At 41.4% G+C, this 18183-nt stretch overlaps 3 protein-coding genes across 3 annotated transcripts; all 3 read right to left on the minus strand.

Annotated features, from left to right (window-relative positions):
* Window positions 1–1327: 1327 nt before the first annotated feature.
* Window positions 1328–4654, minus strand: clp1 (cleavage factor polyribonucleotide kinase subunit 1). Its single transcript, XM_058650596.1, has 6 exons — window positions 4557–4654; window positions 3108–3382; window positions 2868–2975; window positions 2634–2753; window positions 2344–2481; window positions 1328–2221 (listed from the first exon to the last, which is right to left on the minus strand). Exons 2-6 carry the CDS (start codon window positions 3378–3380, stop codon window positions 1535–1537), a joined length of 1326 nt encoding a protein of 441 aa, XP_058506579.1. The 5' UTR covers window positions 3381–3382; window positions 4557–4654; the 3' UTR covers window positions 1328–1534.
* Window positions 4655–5466: 812 nt separating this feature from the next.
* selenoh (selenoprotein H) lies at window positions 5467–9073 on the minus strand. The gene is made up of 5 exons (XM_058650597.1): window positions 9001–9073; window positions 8591–8723; window positions 7455–7597; window positions 6229–6349; window positions 5467–5723 (listed from the first exon to the last, which is right to left on the minus strand). The coding sequence occupies exons 1-4, from the start codon at window positions 9014–9016 to the stop codon at window positions 6243–6245; spliced, it is 399 nt and encodes a 132-aa protein (XP_058506580.1). The 5' UTR covers window positions 9017–9073; the 3' UTR covers window positions 5467–5723; window positions 6229–6242.
* Window positions 9074–12982: 3909 nt separating this feature from the next.
* On the minus strand, window positions 12983–17697 carry LOC131472591 (reticulon-4 receptor-like 2). The gene is made up of 4 exons (XM_058649931.1): window positions 17552–17697; window positions 16109–16335; window positions 15784–16017; window positions 12983–15217 (listed from the first exon to the last, which is right to left on the minus strand). Exons 1-4 carry the CDS (start codon window positions 17598–17600, stop codon window positions 14348–14350), a joined length of 1380 nt encoding a protein of 459 aa, XP_058505914.1. The 5' UTR covers window positions 17601–17697; the 3' UTR covers window positions 12983–14347.
* Between the last annotated feature and the right edge of the window lie 486 nt (window positions 17698–18183).

Below are 18183 nucleotides of genomic sequence, written 5' to 3' on the forward strand. Positions count from 1 at the left end.
ATCAGAGGGCGAGGGGGTGTGGTCTGAACACCACGGATGATGATTGGCTCTTAAAAAAGTAAACGTTGTGACGTACACTGCACATACTGTATATAAACTGTATACGTAAAATACTACACAAGCCTTGTATCGAAAATAAACAATTTATGTGCACAGTATATAAACAATAACTTTACATTCAGAAATACAATGTATAATATTGTATAATGTATGTGGAATAATATACTGTATAATTATATGAGAAGGGTATACAGTTTAGGGTTTTTTATTTCGATATAAATAACCTACATCATAGGTAGATGTCACTAATACTTGCAGAGCAAGCTGACATTTCATATTCGTTCAGCAAGCACAATACTTGAGCAAATATGGTTTGTTCCATTCTGTTTATCTATGGTAGCAGTCAGTGTGGCTATGTCTAAAGGTTATTAACATGCTGGCTGAACTGGTTGACTTCTCAGCTTTTTGTCAGGATCTTTTTAAAGCCGTATTAGGAGCTGCCAGTTTATATGCTGAATCAAAGACCTACTATATTAATATTCAACAGACACAATCATTTACAAATGACAAAAAATAGTCTTTACAAAAACTATATTGATGGTCAATTTGAAAAAAATAATAATATTAATTTCACACTTTAAATGCGCAAGTATGCAAATGAATCATTTAAATTAAATTACTTCAAAAAATTCAAAGAGAAAGTGGTAAAGTAATTACAGACCCACCAACAACGTTTGTGTCTGACGTTCCTTTCAATTCATTTGTATGAGAAACAAGCAGAAAATGTGTGTTTTCCCATCTCTTAAACTGTGTAACTGTGAAATAAACATTTACAGCACTGGGAAAAAGTCATTGGCATCTGGATAATAATGATGTGACTGAAAGTTGCTATTATATATTAGTAAGCTGTAAATTAGTTTAATTCATATAATCATGTCAAATCACATTCATGTCTTGAATGAACCTGGTATAATATAACTTTTTCACAGTGGATATTTCTCAACATCAAATAATAATAATACAAATACAGGTTTTACCAGTAACATGAATTAGGAATCCACTTCAGGAGAGAGAGCCAGGGTCATGCTATTGTTCAAGTGTAAGGATGGTCACACTAAAAACTTGTCACTTGTCACTGTATAAGCTGTTTTTTTTCTGAAAAAATAATTTTCAAACTGCATTCATGCATTTCTGGATGTGTTCCAGTAAAAGTGATACTGGAGTGATAATACTGTGTGGTCATTATAGAATTGCTGAAACAACAAATCCCATGGTGGGACGAATAAAAGAATATCTCATTTTATATAGAATAGGAGAACACAGGGCATTTAATTAAAAGATTTATTGCTCATGAAAACAAAAATGTTTACAAAATAGATCAAGAAAATACTTACTCCAAAGATAAAACATTATTTCTCACAAATTGTCTCTGTACTGTTTTGTTTACAAAACAGGGCTTAATTACAAAAGTGTCCAGTTCCATTTAGCCATGATTCTTTTTTGACGAATTGTCTTTCTCTTAAGGGTTTTCCTTTTATTTCATGTCCATGAAACGGATGTCCATGATAAGCAGAGTGTGTCTGGGCAGTGGTCTGGGTGCTGGGGACAGCACTTTCATTACCTGAGTTTGTGTGTCCACATTTGTCACTACAATAAAGCCACACACAGGACTCTCCACGATGCCCTTTCTAGCCCCTTCCTCTCCGTCCTCAGCACTGCTCACACTTAGCACATGATACGTGAGGTCTCTTCCTGGTGTCACAGGCACCAGCTTTAGTTGTGTGTCATCCTGAGACATTCCTAGTGGCAAGCATGAGTCTGGGATGGACGGTGCGCCAATCTTATAGATGCGAACATCCGAGAAACGAACCTCATAGGAAAAAGGGTAGTAGGACAGTCCTCGGAAGCCATAGAAATACTCTCGGATCTTCTCATCCCGGGTGTCCCGCCGGCACTCTTTGGACCGTTCCACCACCCCCCCGGACTTGGGTAGGAGCACAACCCGCACAAAGTGAGGGAGGTCACGTTTGAGTTCATTGTACAGCCTCTCGTGATCCAGCACAAGCACCACATCCACCTGAAAGGCAGAGGCACAATGGACCAGAGCCTGGTATCCAGAGCCTTTCACCCAGCCACAGGTGTTAATGATACATCCTCCAACACTAGCCTTCCTGTTCACCTCACAGCGCTGGGAAAACACCTCGGCTAAGCATGACGTCAGCTTAAAATCATGAGAAAAGAAAAAATTACAGTGAGCTGATGACAATGCAGACAAAATTTGTTTTGAATTGAGGTTTTCTGACATCATACTCGTATGTTACAAGATAATATCTTTCTTTTCACCTTGTTGTAAAGTTTGATGTTGGTTCCTGGGGTAGTAGAGCCAAAGTGGTAGACCAAAGGAGCCTGGACTGAGAAACCCTCCTCCACATCTGCTGGACGCTCGATGCACAGTGCAGACACTGTCCCAGGTACAGACACCTGAAGGAGCACAATGTTCCCTATGCATTACATCACTGAGATCTGAATATTAGTTATTATCCACAACTTTATGAAACAACTTGACCAAGAGGAGGAATATCATAAAACACATTTTGCATGAATTCTTCACAAAAAAATGCAAATAATCTTACCCCACTCTGTCCCACATCCAGTTCCACTAGCGTTGGCCTCCTGCCCAACCTTACAGAATAATTTAACAGCATTCGACACACTGTTGACTTCCCTACGTCTGTGGGTCCCACTACCATCACCTGAAGGACAATGCAACAACTATTTACGAGAAATTACAATTCTTACATAAAGGTTCCTTAATATTTTGAATAAATCATATTATGAATGAATCTTTTTTCTTTTGTTAAACCTACCCTTGGCCCCCGCTCATTCTCACGCTCTGCTTGTTTCCTCATCTGTTCCAGCGCAGCATGTGTGTTCAGATAAAGCAGCATGGGAGTATCCTTGGACACATAAGCCACCTGTGATGATGAGAGAGAAAAGCTGGTCATTCACACAGCAAGTTACACAGGTATAAATGTGATACTATGTGCCATAAACTAAAACATTAAGGAGTCAATTTAGGCTCTTTGGTCCCTCCTACTGATGCTCACCTCTGGTTTTCCATAAAGGTTGACACTGCATCCTTGCCAGGTGAAAACTGCAATCTTTGAGCCCGCTCCAAATACGTACTTTTTGTTGCGGTTCAGCTCTGACCCAAACACCTCAGCCATTCCTGTGAGGAGCTCCAGGTCAACTTGTTCTACTGCTTCTCCTGCCTCCACCTCAAACCTAAGTTCCGTCTCTTTCTCCAGGTCAAATCTGGTGCTGACCTTCCCGGTTGCTGGAGCATCTTCACTCACTTTTTCCACACCCTCAGTTGCCATGACTGAAAAATTAAATCAAGAAAAAAAATGTGCATTAAAAAAAGACTTCAGTACTGTTATTGCAATTCCTTTCTTCTGTTGTCATGTTGTTTCTAATATCTCTTTGGGTTGTTAACTTCTACATTCAGCTACCAATTTATTAGATCAACTGCCCATTTCTATTAATTCAAGGAACATCTGTCTGTCCGATAGGGGTGGGTCAAAATATTGATTTGGTGATATGTCATGTTCTTTCCTCGTGCAATACGATAATCAATACGACAGGGCATATTTCGATAATTTAATTAACAAATTAAGGAGCTCTAAAATAAAAAGTCCTGCTAGTTTCATTCACCGGGTGTTGCAACTTGATGTCTCCTTTGTGGTGCTGCTGCTCAAATGAATGAGGGAAACTGTGGCTGTTACTTGGCTGAAGGACATTTTGTTTTCTTCAGTTAGACCAGTACTTCTCAAATAGTGGGGCGGGCCCCCCTGGGGGGCCACGCTGAGGTGTCAAGGGGAGTGTGTGAGACAGGGAGGGACAAATCATATAGTGTTTTATACATTATACATACATAAATAAATATGATCAGGCTCTCAATGGTATTCTTCAAGTCAGGGGTAGCGTGAAAAAAATTCTGTCCTGTAGGGCCCACCCTAGATTCTAGATTCTGTGATTCCCATCCCTACTGTCCGCTTTTCATCAAACACATTTACAACACTTTACATCTTGAAAACTCCCATGATTCACTCATTTTTAAACATTTACGAGGTAGCTTATTTTAGACATAGTTGCTGTTCATTATTTTTATAGTTGATTTTGACTTACTATCTTTGATATGCACACGTTTCTGTTTACTCTGAATTCAAACTCAGGGCACTGCTGTAGCTCAATACTCGGTCACTTTCCTAGAATAAATGATGGTTTAACTAAGTGGTTCTGGTTCAAACCCATTGCTAGTAAGGTGTAACGAATAAAGTGGCTTTTGGGTTTAAATAACAAATAAATTACCTTTATTTTAGATCACTAGTCACTGTAAGCGAACACGCTAGCAGTTCGCATGCTAACTTAGCCATATTAATTCTAGCGGCAAAGGAGGGACTGCGGTCTACAAACGCCCCCATTATCAGTGTGAACTGCTCGAGTATTTTCAAGCGAGTCTCCATGAAATTATTATTCGAATGAATGGTACTTACGGACTTATATCAACTGTAATTGTAGAAAGAAGAATCCGTTAGCAACTCAAACAAACGCTGCTGTGGATGACCACGTGACGATAACGTCACGTCCTGCAACGGCCCCTTCATTTTTGAATAACTTTATTTAACCAAAGTCTGATCAGACATTGACTGGCAGTTTTCCCCATGTTTTTCCCTAAATTAACAGGGTTGGTTGGTGGTGGCGGTGGTATTACAAAACATAGATATATGTTACAAAGCAGTTGTATGATTGCCCCATTCTTCTTCTGCACTGAAGTGAATTTCAGTGAATTTTAAGAGCAGGTAAAGGGTTTGGCCGACTGAGAATGAGGCATTGTGGATTAGCCAGATATCTGAAAATGCTGGGAAAACACCCAGATGGTCTGTGCTAGTGAGGACATCCAGAGACAAACATGCTCATCACCTTGCCAACAAGGCAGTTTAACATTTCTTCATGCAACTGGTCCATATTGAAGAATACAAGGCAACAGAACCTTTTTATTTTCTGTATTTATTTTAAAAAGATGAGGAGGAAATTGCATTGAAGAACTACAGAACACAACTTTGAAGAAAGCTTTGAGAGTGACGAAGAATCAAGAAGGGACAAGATGAGGATAAGAATGGAGAACTTAAACTGTGATCAAGAACTTTGAACAGTGGAGGGCAGCATTGTACCTCTCAATGTACAGCCTGCTGGAAATGATTAGAAAAGAAAAACTACAGATCGGATCGACAGACTGCTCTTTGAATTAATAGAGATAACTATGCTTAGAAATTGTATCCACAACTGCCTAACTGCTTCTGTTCCTGGGACCCACTGTAATCGAGTTCAGTCATGAAACCACAGAATATAGAAATTGAATAAGTCTCTTTGCACAGGGTCAGTTTGACATACTTTAGAAGAAAATGAACAGAAATGACTTAACTTTATTTACCAAAAACAGACATAAAAGCACATCAACCATCAGGAAATAGATGAACAAAAAAACAGCAGCATGTCTGTTCAACTGAGAAAAGGGTTTGTGTCAGAGAGGCTCCACTAGGTGTCACTGTGTGTCAAGATGATGTGAGCTGTTGGAGCTTGGATCATCAGAGGAGGGACTGAGAACTTCTCCTTGGTCGCTCCTCATCATTCTGCTTCCATGAGCCACATATAATGAAATCCTGCATGCAAGGCAAGAATATTTGTATCTTAACATTCCAAATTTTTTCATTTTTAAAATAAAAACACACAACAGAGAGAGGATTTCGTGAGTTTTTGTTTTCTAAACAGTGTTAGCACAAAAGGAGTGTTGTGTCCTTTTTCAATGAAATTATTTGTGACCTATAGTGCGTCATGCTAGTAAGATGTCACTAATGCATCCAGCAACCACACTCGGCAGAGAAAACACAAGCCAGATCAGGGTTCATAGGTACCCGTTTGCAGGTGATGTCTGTTTGTCTGTGAACTTACAGATTTTGACATGATGCCGTGTACAACCAAAAAAAATACATTTAAAAAACTTGGCATGGATTTTACACTAATAGTATAACCATTTTATTTTCAATGTATGTTGAATACTTGTTTGAAAGTAAAGCTTTATTTAATTCTGCAATTCTATGAACTGCCGCTGTGAGTCTGTGCTGTACTTTTTTTTCCAATGTTATCACAAAAATCTTTATCACACACCTTCCACTGGACATCTACTCAGACTTCAGAGCCTCCTGAAGAGCAGCGACAACATCACCAGGTTGAGGAAACTTGAGCTTACGCGGCGGACCTTTCTTTATCCCAGTCCACAGAGAGGTTTCTTGAAAGATCAGAGAAATCGGTCATTTGTAGGAACAGCATCACAGGTATGTTTCTTTTGTTACAAGAACTTTGAGAGTAAAACGCTTAAAACTGTGTTTAACTAACTCTGGAGCAAAATAACATAATCATCTTACATTTAGGACTAGGACTAAGACTGTCAGTGTTAATGTGTTAATCACAATTCATTATTTAAATTGCTTATCACTTCTCATGCACCATGTTCATGCGTGGAGTAAAAACAGCTGATCTACTAATAGCCAATGAGTATAGAGCAACTGTTGTTGTTGACATATCCGCCACGTGTGGTTTTTTAACGTTTACATTTCAAAATCCACCTGCCATAGTGGCTGGTGGTCAAAAAAGTTAACTTCAGGCCCTGTGTCCAATTATAACAAGATGTATACTTAGTGAGAATGTTAAGTCTCTGGCTGCTGCTCTACTCTCCTGGTAAACAAATGCCTCCTGTTGACTGTGTCATTGACAGGATTTAATGAGCGAGCAGAAATAATGAATCTGGCCAAGTATAAGCTTTGCGTTTTAGCTTCTTCACTTACATAGTTGACACATCCCAGATTTACAGCACACGTGAAAAGTTAAAAACTGAAACATATCTTTTTTGTTGTGGCTTAAATTCATGGTTGAAAATGTGTTTACTGGCTAATTCCTATGTACGACCCATGCCTGTATTTTTCATTTGAAATAAGCTTTTCCGTTATGTTCTAACTGTTCTTTCCACATACAACGTCCCACTTTGCTGTGGGAGTCCACAGACATTGCTCTAAACTGTTTTAAAAGTGGACGGTTGTGCACTGTAAACTCAAGGTATGTGGGGTATTGTTTTGTTTATTTATATTTGCAATCCACTGCAACAAGTATCGAAGAATATTTATCAAAAGAGTATTTCATAGCCCGTGCAAATAAAGCAAAAACATTTGCAATACAGATTTTGTCATTTTGGTAAACTACATCCTTTTATCAGCCACTAAAAAGGGAAAAAAATCCAAGTGTGGAACTAGTGGCACTTCGCTGACTATGATGGTCTTCCCCTAGAGACGCCATATGGCTGCTATATTTTTGGATTTGCCCCTTTCCATCCTCCTCACCTTTGCCTCCCTCCCGTAGAGTGATCTCGAAGCTGTTCCTGCGAGGTTTCTCTGGGTTGAGGATAACAGACAGTCCAGGGTGGGCAGCCAGGAGGGCAGATTTCACCTCCTCGGCATTACGCCCATACACTCGTCAGCTCTTACTGTCAAAAATAAACCATCAACAATTAGGTGGAGAACTGTAAGGGCTACTACAGCTACACAGGAAGTGTGGTGGCTGCACACTTTCTACTAGTCTATGCCTGATAAGTAGAAATCAGGGCAGCCGATGACAAATATTCAATTATAAGCACGATCGGTCGTGGGTGGCTTCCAAATTTAGGCTGATTTGAACAGATGATCTGGCCAAACTATTCTGCAATGTGAGGGGTTAACAGGCAGGATTTTAATGGCATCGTACGCATAAGAGTCTTCTTGATTTCACACTGTAAATATTAAATAACCAATGAGTGCTGGTTGACCAGGATGCTGCATAATTTTGAACCGCAACATGTAAGCCAAGATGATTCCATCTTCTCAGCCATAAACAGTCTGCCTCCATGCCTGTTCATATTCTGAAGTCACAATAATACATGTGTGTTTCTGAGACATCTCAAATCCCTGGCATCTTGATTAACTGCCAAGTGTGTGGACCTGTGTCCTTACTGGATCATCTAGTCTATGCTTTCTCAGGATTAAAACATTGAAAATCAGTAACAAAGTATGTTGTGTCTGTGGTCTCCCACATTTTCAAAATCAAGTCAGATTTGAAAATCCTCTAGTGCGGGGCAGGCATAAGCTTCCTTTACTCACCACAATTACGAGTGTGTGACTGTTTACCCTTAAACAAGAAAGCATCATGATGATTTGTGTCTAAACTACAGAATGATCTGTGTGGGACTCATTCTTCCATACATAATATATGCATTATTTAAAAATGTATTATAACAGTGTAAAATATGCAGTTCTGTATGGTTTGTTTAATGTCAGCTTGATAATCTCTAAATGAATAGATGATACAGGAAGTTTTCAGATGTAGTACATCGAGTGAACACAGAGGAAGGGGAACAAAAGTAAAACTTCCAACTATAACAAAGATGTCGAATTATGAATGAGGAACTTATTATGGGGAGCTCAACTACTGAGTGATTAGTCACCAGTGTTCAATGACCACCCTTTGACCATCATGGGCTTCTTCTCCATGTCCTCTGTTGTCGTCGTCCTCCTCCTCCTTTACACATGGCTTCTCTTCCTCCTCAACTTCCGCTTTGCGTTTCCTCCCTCGTCGCACTAAACACAACGAGATACTCTTCATCACACTGAAGTTACACACTTAACATACTATGACCAATTACCTGTGGTATATAATTCAGACGACCTACGCTGTAAAAGGCTAAAAATCTAATCCAGTCTATGTAAAAATACAGACCAAAACATGAGGTGACAATTATTGTAAAAAGAGTTTAAGTGCCCTGTACTTGTATACTGACTACAACGAACATTTTACTGTGTAACTAAAGTAAATTATTGTAGTGCTCGACCAGTATACACAACAAATCACACCCACCTGCTTTCGACGCCATTACTGTTACAAAAGTTTCGCGCGACAGGGGACTGTACCATTGGAGAGGGGGGTTTGGCAGCGCGTCACGACGGACGGAACCATTATTATTATTCCAAGTAATTTTAATCCGCAATTGCTTTAAAATACAAACCACGTTTTTTTGTTTTTTTTTTTACTATGTGGAGCCACTTTTTTAAGATTACAAGCCATAAGTAAAATTTATCAAAATACATATTTTCACATAACATGAACATAATAAATTTTCTCTGTTTCGTCACATTCATGTAAACTTAAATACACATTGAGCTACAGCTGAGAGTAAGCAGCTAAGCCAAACAAAAACAAAGTGAGAGAAATGCCTGGAGAGCAACAGATGGATCTATTTGAATACTCCAAAGTCATTGTGGACAGGATTAGCATTACCAAATCCTCATGTGTCTCATGGGGAGGGTGGCAGTCACATGTTTGGGCACTTAAATTGCAGAAAGGACGTCACAAGTTGCGTCGGTGCCAACAGACGTGGATTATATCTCATCCCAGAGTGAAGTGGTGCTCTGTTCATCCTTTGCTCTCCAGCAAACTCAAAGTCCACGTCTCATCTTGGCTGTCAGGTCTAACAATAACCCTGTGAGGTCGCTCCTCGTGATTAAATCTTTAATTTTTTCGGAAATAGAGCACACGCACATCACATCTCCATTGCATCTCCTAATCAAAATCTGTGTGTGCAGTCTGTTGCGGTTTATTTTTAGCCATGTATGTATGAACCTTCAGAGGAATGAACAGACCAACGGACACATGTGCCCTCTTGTCACCACACGGCACACGCTTCTCTTTTACGATCACATGCACACATTTCTGTGTGGGCACAAGCAAACAACAACAACAGATGGCAGCTTTTCATTCATAAATTCAGATCTATATATATATATATATATATATATATATGTTTGTGGCCTGTTTCTTTGGGACTCTCCATCTGATAAGTCAATTCCGGTTCCTAAATGTCTGGTAACCCTGTTTCCTGAGCACTTTGTGTCCTTAAAGGTTCCGTGTGTAACTTTCTTTATGGATTCTACGTCTCGCCTTTGTGCCAAAAACATTATGCATTAAAGTGGTCTCATGGTCCTATTTGTGAAGTGTTATGAAGACTTTACACTAAAGCTGCTTTTGCCCTTTTGGTAGGACTTCATCCAGTCACCTACACTGAAATTATGGGCTCCTTTCTGGTCACTGAATGAGAATCACCGCATTGTTTCCACTCAAATACATTTAGTCCAATGATACCTCTGTGAGGCCTGACTCATTTTCCTCCCTCTTCTGTTTGCCGTGCCATCAGGAGCAGAGGTTCACTGCCTCAGAGGCTCATGTTTCCACGCACTGGACAAAAGGAGCTGGTCAGTGCAACCATGCTGTAAATGAGTGTTCATCAATAATGGATGCTGTGGGTCAGTTGTCATATTGACGGCAGCACTGCATTGTCACACTGATGTTATGGACATGCTTTGTTCTTTCTCGCGATGAACTCTCGGTGGACTATGGCAGTGAAGGAGTTAATTTCATACATCTAAAAAGCCCCTTTCAGCCTCTTCATTCCCTCCCCGAACCCTCTGACGTCAGGGTATGTGTCTTCTGTTTATCCTCTGCAAATAAGACATGTGCGAAGGTGAACGTCAGCAAACACGCCAATGGCACGCAAACAAATACGTAGGAGCCAAAACTCAGGCTTGGCCAAGAAAGGCATAGCCATGTGGGAGAGACTGTGACAGAGAGAGAGGAGCTGGAATGATTGGCGTTTAGACAAAGAGTGACAGAGGATGAAAAGCAGGCAAACACAAAAGAGAGGCAAGAAAAAAATAACATCGGGAGTTGAGGGAGAATGAGTGGGTAGAGTGTTTGATGAGCGCACATCATCAAAAGTCTGACAACTTTAGAGGAGTTCTCTCTATTAATGACTTCTGCACCGGAAAAAACAGTAACCATGTCCTATGAGCAACCAGGCAGCTGCACGAATGGCAAACACACACTGATCTAAACTTGGAAACTCAGCCATTATTTCAGGTTTTGATGTACATTACTCAAAGTTCTTCACCTCGCAAGAAAAGCTGAGGGAATGTCCACAGTCACCCAACATAAGCTCACTACATACAAAGCAGTTTTACTTTAAATCTATCATGAATTTATTATGCAATAAGTCAACATGTAGAGGGTTATGATTCTCCTACTGATGTGTTTACCACAGTTGTAAGCAGGGAGTGGCACAAAGGTCAACTAGTGTGAGTATGAGGATACAGAAGCTGAGACAAAATGTTCAGAATGTGCAACACTTTTCATTCATAAGTGAGTAATAGCTGCCTGCAAAATAGCAACTTTTTTCTCCAAAGACAAAAACTTCAGAAATGTTTCTTAAGCTTTGTTGCTTCATGGGACAATTACCCCGACCAAACCATTTGACACTGGTTCATAACATGTTCACTGCGGACAAGAATAAATGTGGCCTTGATGACGGGGTGATGGTGTTTTCATCTCAAAGAGAAGAAAATTAAGTTTTAGAGCAAAAAAAAGTTAAGCTGTGAGAGGAAACAGGCCGCTCTTGCAAACTTCTCTACATGTAACCATTTGAGAGTGTGTGTATGTACATGAGGGCGTGCATCATCATCATCATCATTGTGATTATGATGGTGTGAGTTATCCTGTCAGTCTGTTGAGGAGGTGTGCGAGTTCTGGGACACACTGTCACATTTTCATCCTTGCATGTTCCCCCATTCGACCCCAACACCACCACCCACCCATATTGCCCAATATAGCTGTGTTCTGCACATTGTGCGAACACAGAATGGGGTGAGGAGTGATCACATAATGAGATTGGTCACCTTCAACACACACACACACACACTCATACTATCACACTTCACACAAAACACACACATTTCCACAGCTACTCTTCTTAGGACACTGCATTAACTTCCATTCATTTGGACAACCAAAAATAATATGTTTGCCCTCAATTAAAATTTATTATGTCAAATCCTAACCGTAACCTAACCACAATTCAAATCCTAGTCCTAAACTTAACCAGTTTGTTAAAAATGATAGCTTGATAGCCTCATTAGGACCAGGTTTTGGTATCCATGAGGAGTATTGATCCTGACCGATCAATAGTGATCAGTGTTTATGGTGGAAAAGGTCCTAAAGAGGTAACAGATACTAGTAGTGAGGACACTCATAGACATAATGCATTCTCTATCCCCTTACCCTAACCTTAACCATCCCAATTGAATGCCTAACGGTAGCCCTAACAATAACCCTCACATAAACCTAACCTCTAACCCTAAAAACAGGTCTTAACCCTGAAAAAGCACTTTAAAGATGCGAGGGCCATCCAAAATGTCCTCCCTTTCCCGTTTGCGCTTCATTCATAGTGAGGACACTTATAGACATAATGCATTCCCTAATCCCTTACCTTAACCTTAACCATCACAACTAGATGCTTAACCCAGCCTTTCACCTAACCTTAAACTAAACCCAATTTTAACCCTAACCCTAAAACCAGGTCTTAATCCTGAAAAAGCCATTTAAAGATGTGAGGATCAGTCAAAATGTCCTCACTTTGCCAAAAATGTCCACACTCATGTGTGATTTGTACAATTTGCTGTCCTCACAAAGCCACAAATATAAAAACACACACATAACCATGCACCCTCCTTATCTAAAGAATCGAGGCACTATGACATCTTTATTTCATCTTGAGGCTGACATTCATCCTTGATTCTCTTAATTTATGTAATTTTTGTAGATTATTGTAAAAGTTTTCCAATGCCAACTTTTTTTTTTGTTGCTAGGTAAATGTTTCTTCCATCTACTCGTGTCTGTGCATGTTAGTTGCTGGCCATTTTCTTAGCAGGCACATATGTCAGTGAAACAACACAGAAACTCCCACTCACTTCAATTTCAATTATTTCTTTATTTTTTTAAAAAAAGCAGAAAACACTGTGCTAACACAAGTCTCTATGTTGAAAAATACAGAATCTAACAATGTCAATGTATCTTTCATGGTATGTCCAGGGATTCACAGTTGTGTAGAGGTGGAACATGTGGCGTAAATGAATAATGCAGATCACAGTCAGTGCTGGCATTGTGTTGAACACAAGCTCAGTAAAACACTCCAAAAACACACATTGAGGTGTTATCAAATGAAAAAAACACAAGTCACTGAAATTGTGATTACATTTTATTTATTAAATGTGACCTGAAAAGGCCGATTCACCCACTCACATTCTCTTGAAAATGTTTAAAGAGGGTTCTAATGTATTAAAGTGGAAATTTAGTGCATAAAGATCATTTTCACTTACACACATCCTTAATGACAATAACAACAACAAAAAAGTTCAATATACACAACCCAACAGTCTGAATCAGGACAAAAACCCTCGTTGGTATTGGTAGTGAGCATCATTCCTCTGCTCTTTTGTCGTGTTTAAGATTTTGTGTGTGTTTAAGAGAGAGAAACAAAGTTGAAAGGTTAAGGTTTAGGGGTCTTTGTCTTCCATTTAAAATCCACCTCTCTATCATCACAAGCTACCCTTTTCTAAGAGAGTACAGCTGAAATACAGAGCAGTGGGTGAAGAGTGTATGTACAATGATGGTGAGTGACTGGTATGTACATGAGTGGGTGGTGGTTTGCTGGCATCTTCACACAAGATTCTCTTACAATCTGAAGGAAGATAATAATCACCTCGTTCTTTTCTGCCTTACTGTAACATGAGTATCTAAATTCACTCTTCTCACATTTGTTTCTCACTCCTCCCTTTGAATGCCTCATTTGTGGTATTTGTCTCTTTTCTTTGTGAAGCCTCTTCCCCTTAATTCTGGTTCCATACCACTCTTATTCTCGATGAAAACGAATGACAATCAGTGAATGACAATGATGAGTGTGAGTGAGTGAGTTGTAGAAATTAGCTGTGAGACGCATCACAACGCCTGCGTCGTTCACAGCTGTGATATCAAAAAAACCCAGCTGTCTGTTTTGTATCTGCCCGCTGAGTCATCTCACAATACTAAAGGTATTTGACTCTTACAATCAGTCAGTTTTCAGCCTTGATTTTGAACACGCTGGTGAGCAGCAGCTACTTCGACACTGAAATACTGTCCTGCTCTTCGTGCGCTTCACTTGATCTCTGCTCTTTCATGAACAGCTCCCTGCTGCCTCACCTGTGTCCTGCATCAGTGTAGTGCCCCCTGCAACTCGAGGAGGTATGTAGCTGAAAGGAATTGAGATCCAGGTTTTTGTTGGAGTGGAAAGGAGCCGGTAGGGAGTTCAAAGGAGGAAAAGGGTGTGAAGGGGGAGAGGAGTTCAGCCAAAGAGTAAATGGAGGGAGAATGTGATTATGGAAAAGGTCAGGAGGTGCAGAAAGGATGTGGTGATGACTGAGGAGGATGATGTAGAGAATGCTGTGTTGTCATCGCTTGAGCATTCTAGGTCCAAGCAGCGGATGGAGGCGTCTTCGTTGCCATAGTTGGCCCAGTATTCTTCTGGTTCAAGCTTGGGCAGTGCTACTTCATCCTCGGACAGTTCGTACTTGGAGGAGAGGGATTCTATCGCATTTTTGGGGAGGTACTGAGGCTTGCCAGCAGAGAAGGGGAAGGCCTTCCCCGTCTCTGAGTTCTTCTGGTGCAACGCCTTGGACGAAGATACAGGCTTGTTCTTGGAGAACCACCAGCGAGTCTTGGTGCTGAAAGTGGTTGTGGTGGTTCCGGCCAGAGAGCCAGGGTCAGGCAGAGGGCAGAGGGCGAAGTCCAACTCCCGGAGGAATCTGAGGTCCTGGCCACGTCGTTGGGATGGGGAGGAACACATTAGGTCAGAGGAGGAGATGCGGGCCGTGCGGAACCACTCCCACAGGGGACGAGCTTCACACCCGCAGGACCAAGGGTTACCATTCAGGCGGAGGAACTGAATGCCCTGGGTATCTCTCATTGCCTGGCCTGGCAGCTCAGCCAGGGAGTTATTGAACAGGTAAAGGATGGTCAGGCGGCCCAGGTCACGGAAAGCACGGCGGTTGACCTGCCTGATGCGGTTGTCATGGAGGAGGAGGCGGTCCAGGTTGACCAGGCCCCTGAATGCGTTTTCAGAAACGGCACGGATGCGATTTCCATGGAGGAAGAGATGGTTGAGGTTGACCAGGTCTGAGAACAGGTCGTCCTGCAGAAAGTGGAGCTGATTTTCCTAAAGCAGAGTCAAAATAGAAGAAGATTTAGTGGAAGAGGAAAAAACAGGTGGGAACATTACAGATGTTGAGTTTAGATGTTCAAAAAAGTAATCTTTAGATTTCAATGGATTAAAGAGAGAAACGTTTTGGCTAATGTAATAGGTCTTGTCATTTTATGAAGAAAAAAAAGTCTCTCACTTCCTCTGAAGTTACAATATATCATGTACACTTAAAGAAGCAGTGTCACTGTAATTGGTGGTGACCTGGAGCTGTAATGAATGTGAGAAGGCTTTCTTTCTTTCACTTGGCAGGGACTTGCAACAACTGAGATCTTATGGTGAGCTGCTAAACATTCTCAGCAACCCAAATTTTCATTGAGTATATGTATATTATAAATATTTTATTACTTTAAACTTTCTTCTTCCCACTGACCCAAACTCTTGGTAACATAGATGGTATTCACATTGCAGGAAGAATATGGAAATATGTGAAGCATTCCCACTGTGTTACTTAGGTGAAATCATTTGATTTTAGGTTTATATAGTGCGTGTGTGTGTTTTTCAGTGTGTGCTCTGTGCTTTACCTGCAGGTAGAGAAACTGCAGACTGTACAACTTGCGGAAGAGGTCATGGGGGAGAGCAGCCAGCTTGCAGCGGTGCATGTGCAGGCTCTGCAGCTTCTCCAGCCCCCTGAAAGCTCCACCTTCAAGACGTCGTAGCAATGGGTTGTCACCTAGATCGAGCTCCTCCAGCACCCTGAGGTTACTGAATGCTCCGGCCTCAATCCATGTGATATTGTTGCCATATAGCCACAGCACCTGCGGAGACAAATAAAGAACAATGTGTTTGAATATGTATAAATACTATGGGCCCCATATAAAAAGGTACTAGACTTTCTCCTTTTTTTACCTGTGTTTCAAATCCAAAAGAGTCTGCTCGAAGCTCTGTAATGCGGTTGTTCTGCAGAAAAACACGTTGAGAATCATAGGGCACACCAGCGGGAACTATGGTGAGGTTCTGGGACTGGCAGCTGACCGTCATGGGCGTAGGGTAACACACACATAGCCTGGGGCATGCGGTCACCCCGCTCGGCTTCACCACCACCAGCCACAGAATCAGCCACAGAGACAATCCGCCTGGAGAGAGAAAGATTGAGAGAAAGAGAGTTAGGATGGATGTGTTATTTCTAATGAGAAATAAAGGAAACACATGAAATCCAAGTTAGCAGCACATGCAGGGACATTAATGCAAATTGTGATATTCCTGGTTTTGGTGAATGTGCACGTGTGTATGAAAGACTTTGTGTCAGATTTTTGGCACAAGCCATTCCTGGACGTCTACCAAAGCTATGGCTGTCGTCAGTGATTCATGTGAGCCCTGCTGTGCTCGCACCTGTGACCTGTTGATAATCCCCAGAACTATGGGGCTCATCAATAATTCACATCATAGGAATCATTCATTCAACAATATCCACCTGATCATGTTACACAGGTCTCAGTTTCTGGCACGATTACACAACTGTGGAGCGCAGCAATTCAGAAAAAAACCTCCCAAAATAATAATAATTATGGAAAAGGCAAAATCCACTAATCACACGTGACGTGCCTCACTGCATTCAATTGACCCGGTTTTCTAGTTCTCAGGCTTTTTTCCCCTTTCCGGAAGCATTTCTGTTGAGCGGTAGAGAACAGGAGCGAAGGCACGCGTAAAACACGCAAAACGGGTAAACAGAACCGGATCAGTTTCGGTTCTTCTAAATAATGCAGAAGCTTCTTGGCAGAGCTCAGATAACTGCACACAAGCGTGTTCACCGCGGGAAAAGCGCATGCATTAATTAATGATGAGGTTCCCATTCATCTGGTGTGCGCAAGATTTTCCATCGGATGACCTCTCCACAAGTCGGACTATGAGCTGGAGCTACGTGGGACAATGTTAGGAAAACTGCGCGATAGGACGCACGTGAAGTGTCGTGGAGAAAACTTCGAGAGCGTGCGTAAATCAAGCCTGTTTCTCCGTGCGTAAAAGAGATGGAGACATGGTAAAGGACAGCCAATGCAGATAAAGGCACTGCTTTATGAAATATAAATATAATACAACATTAAGGGATACATTTGATTCCTTACAATCATTTGCGCCCCCAAGATTTAAAAAAAAAAAGTGTGTTCACCCATGGCCAAAAAGGGTGTTAAACACTCCCTTTTAGTAACAACCACTGTGCGTAAACCACAACAATAAATCACACCGCAATTCTTACTGAAATCACTAACATTTTATGAAGAACCAGTGACCGACAAGCTGTATGGATTTAAAGTGCATCTCATGCTGCAGGTGCAGGATGGCGCAAAAACTCACTCTTAAAGTTGTGGGCGCTGGAGCTCTTCATGGTCCTGCGAATCCCCATCTCGAACCAAAGCCGAAAGCGAGTTAGCCTGCGCGGCGTGGAAGTGCCTGCTTGCTGCTATCTCTGCTCAGGTTCAGCTCTGGTGACCGAGTGGCTGCGGCTTCAAGCAGTGACGTGAAGGAGTCCCGGTACGACGTTTATACCCGCGGCTGCTCTGCGCCCACAGCCGTAGGCAGCGGAGGATCCTCTCTACGTCAGGCCGGGAGGAGGGGGGAGAGTGACGACAGGAAGAGACTGGAAAGGCAGTCGCGGGGCAGGTTTTTTGTTTTTTTGTTACAGTGGTGAGGCACCAGTGTGTGTAAAAAGACTTGTTTTTATTCGAAGTTATAAAAAACACACGAAAGAATGGTTATTCAGTTATTTTGAAGTGTGGTTGTAAGAGATTGACACATTATCATCAGTCAGTACATTTCCATGCACAGCTTTGCTGACTGATAACTTGGCTGCCATCAAAGACAGAAGGAAATAGTCTGTCTTTCAAATGGCATGTTGAGGGTTTGATTCCCAGCTTCACTAGTCTGCATGCCAATGTGTCCTTGGGCAAGACACTTGGCCCCACATTGCTTGCTCCTGGTGTGTGAAT

Source organism: Solea solea, chromosome 14, assembly GCF_958295425.1.
Source record: "Solea solea chromosome 14, fSolSol10.1, whole genome shotgun sequence".
In the NCBI taxonomy this organism is placed as follows: Eukaryota; Metazoa; Chordata; class Actinopteri; order Pleuronectiformes; family Soleidae; genus Solea; species Solea solea.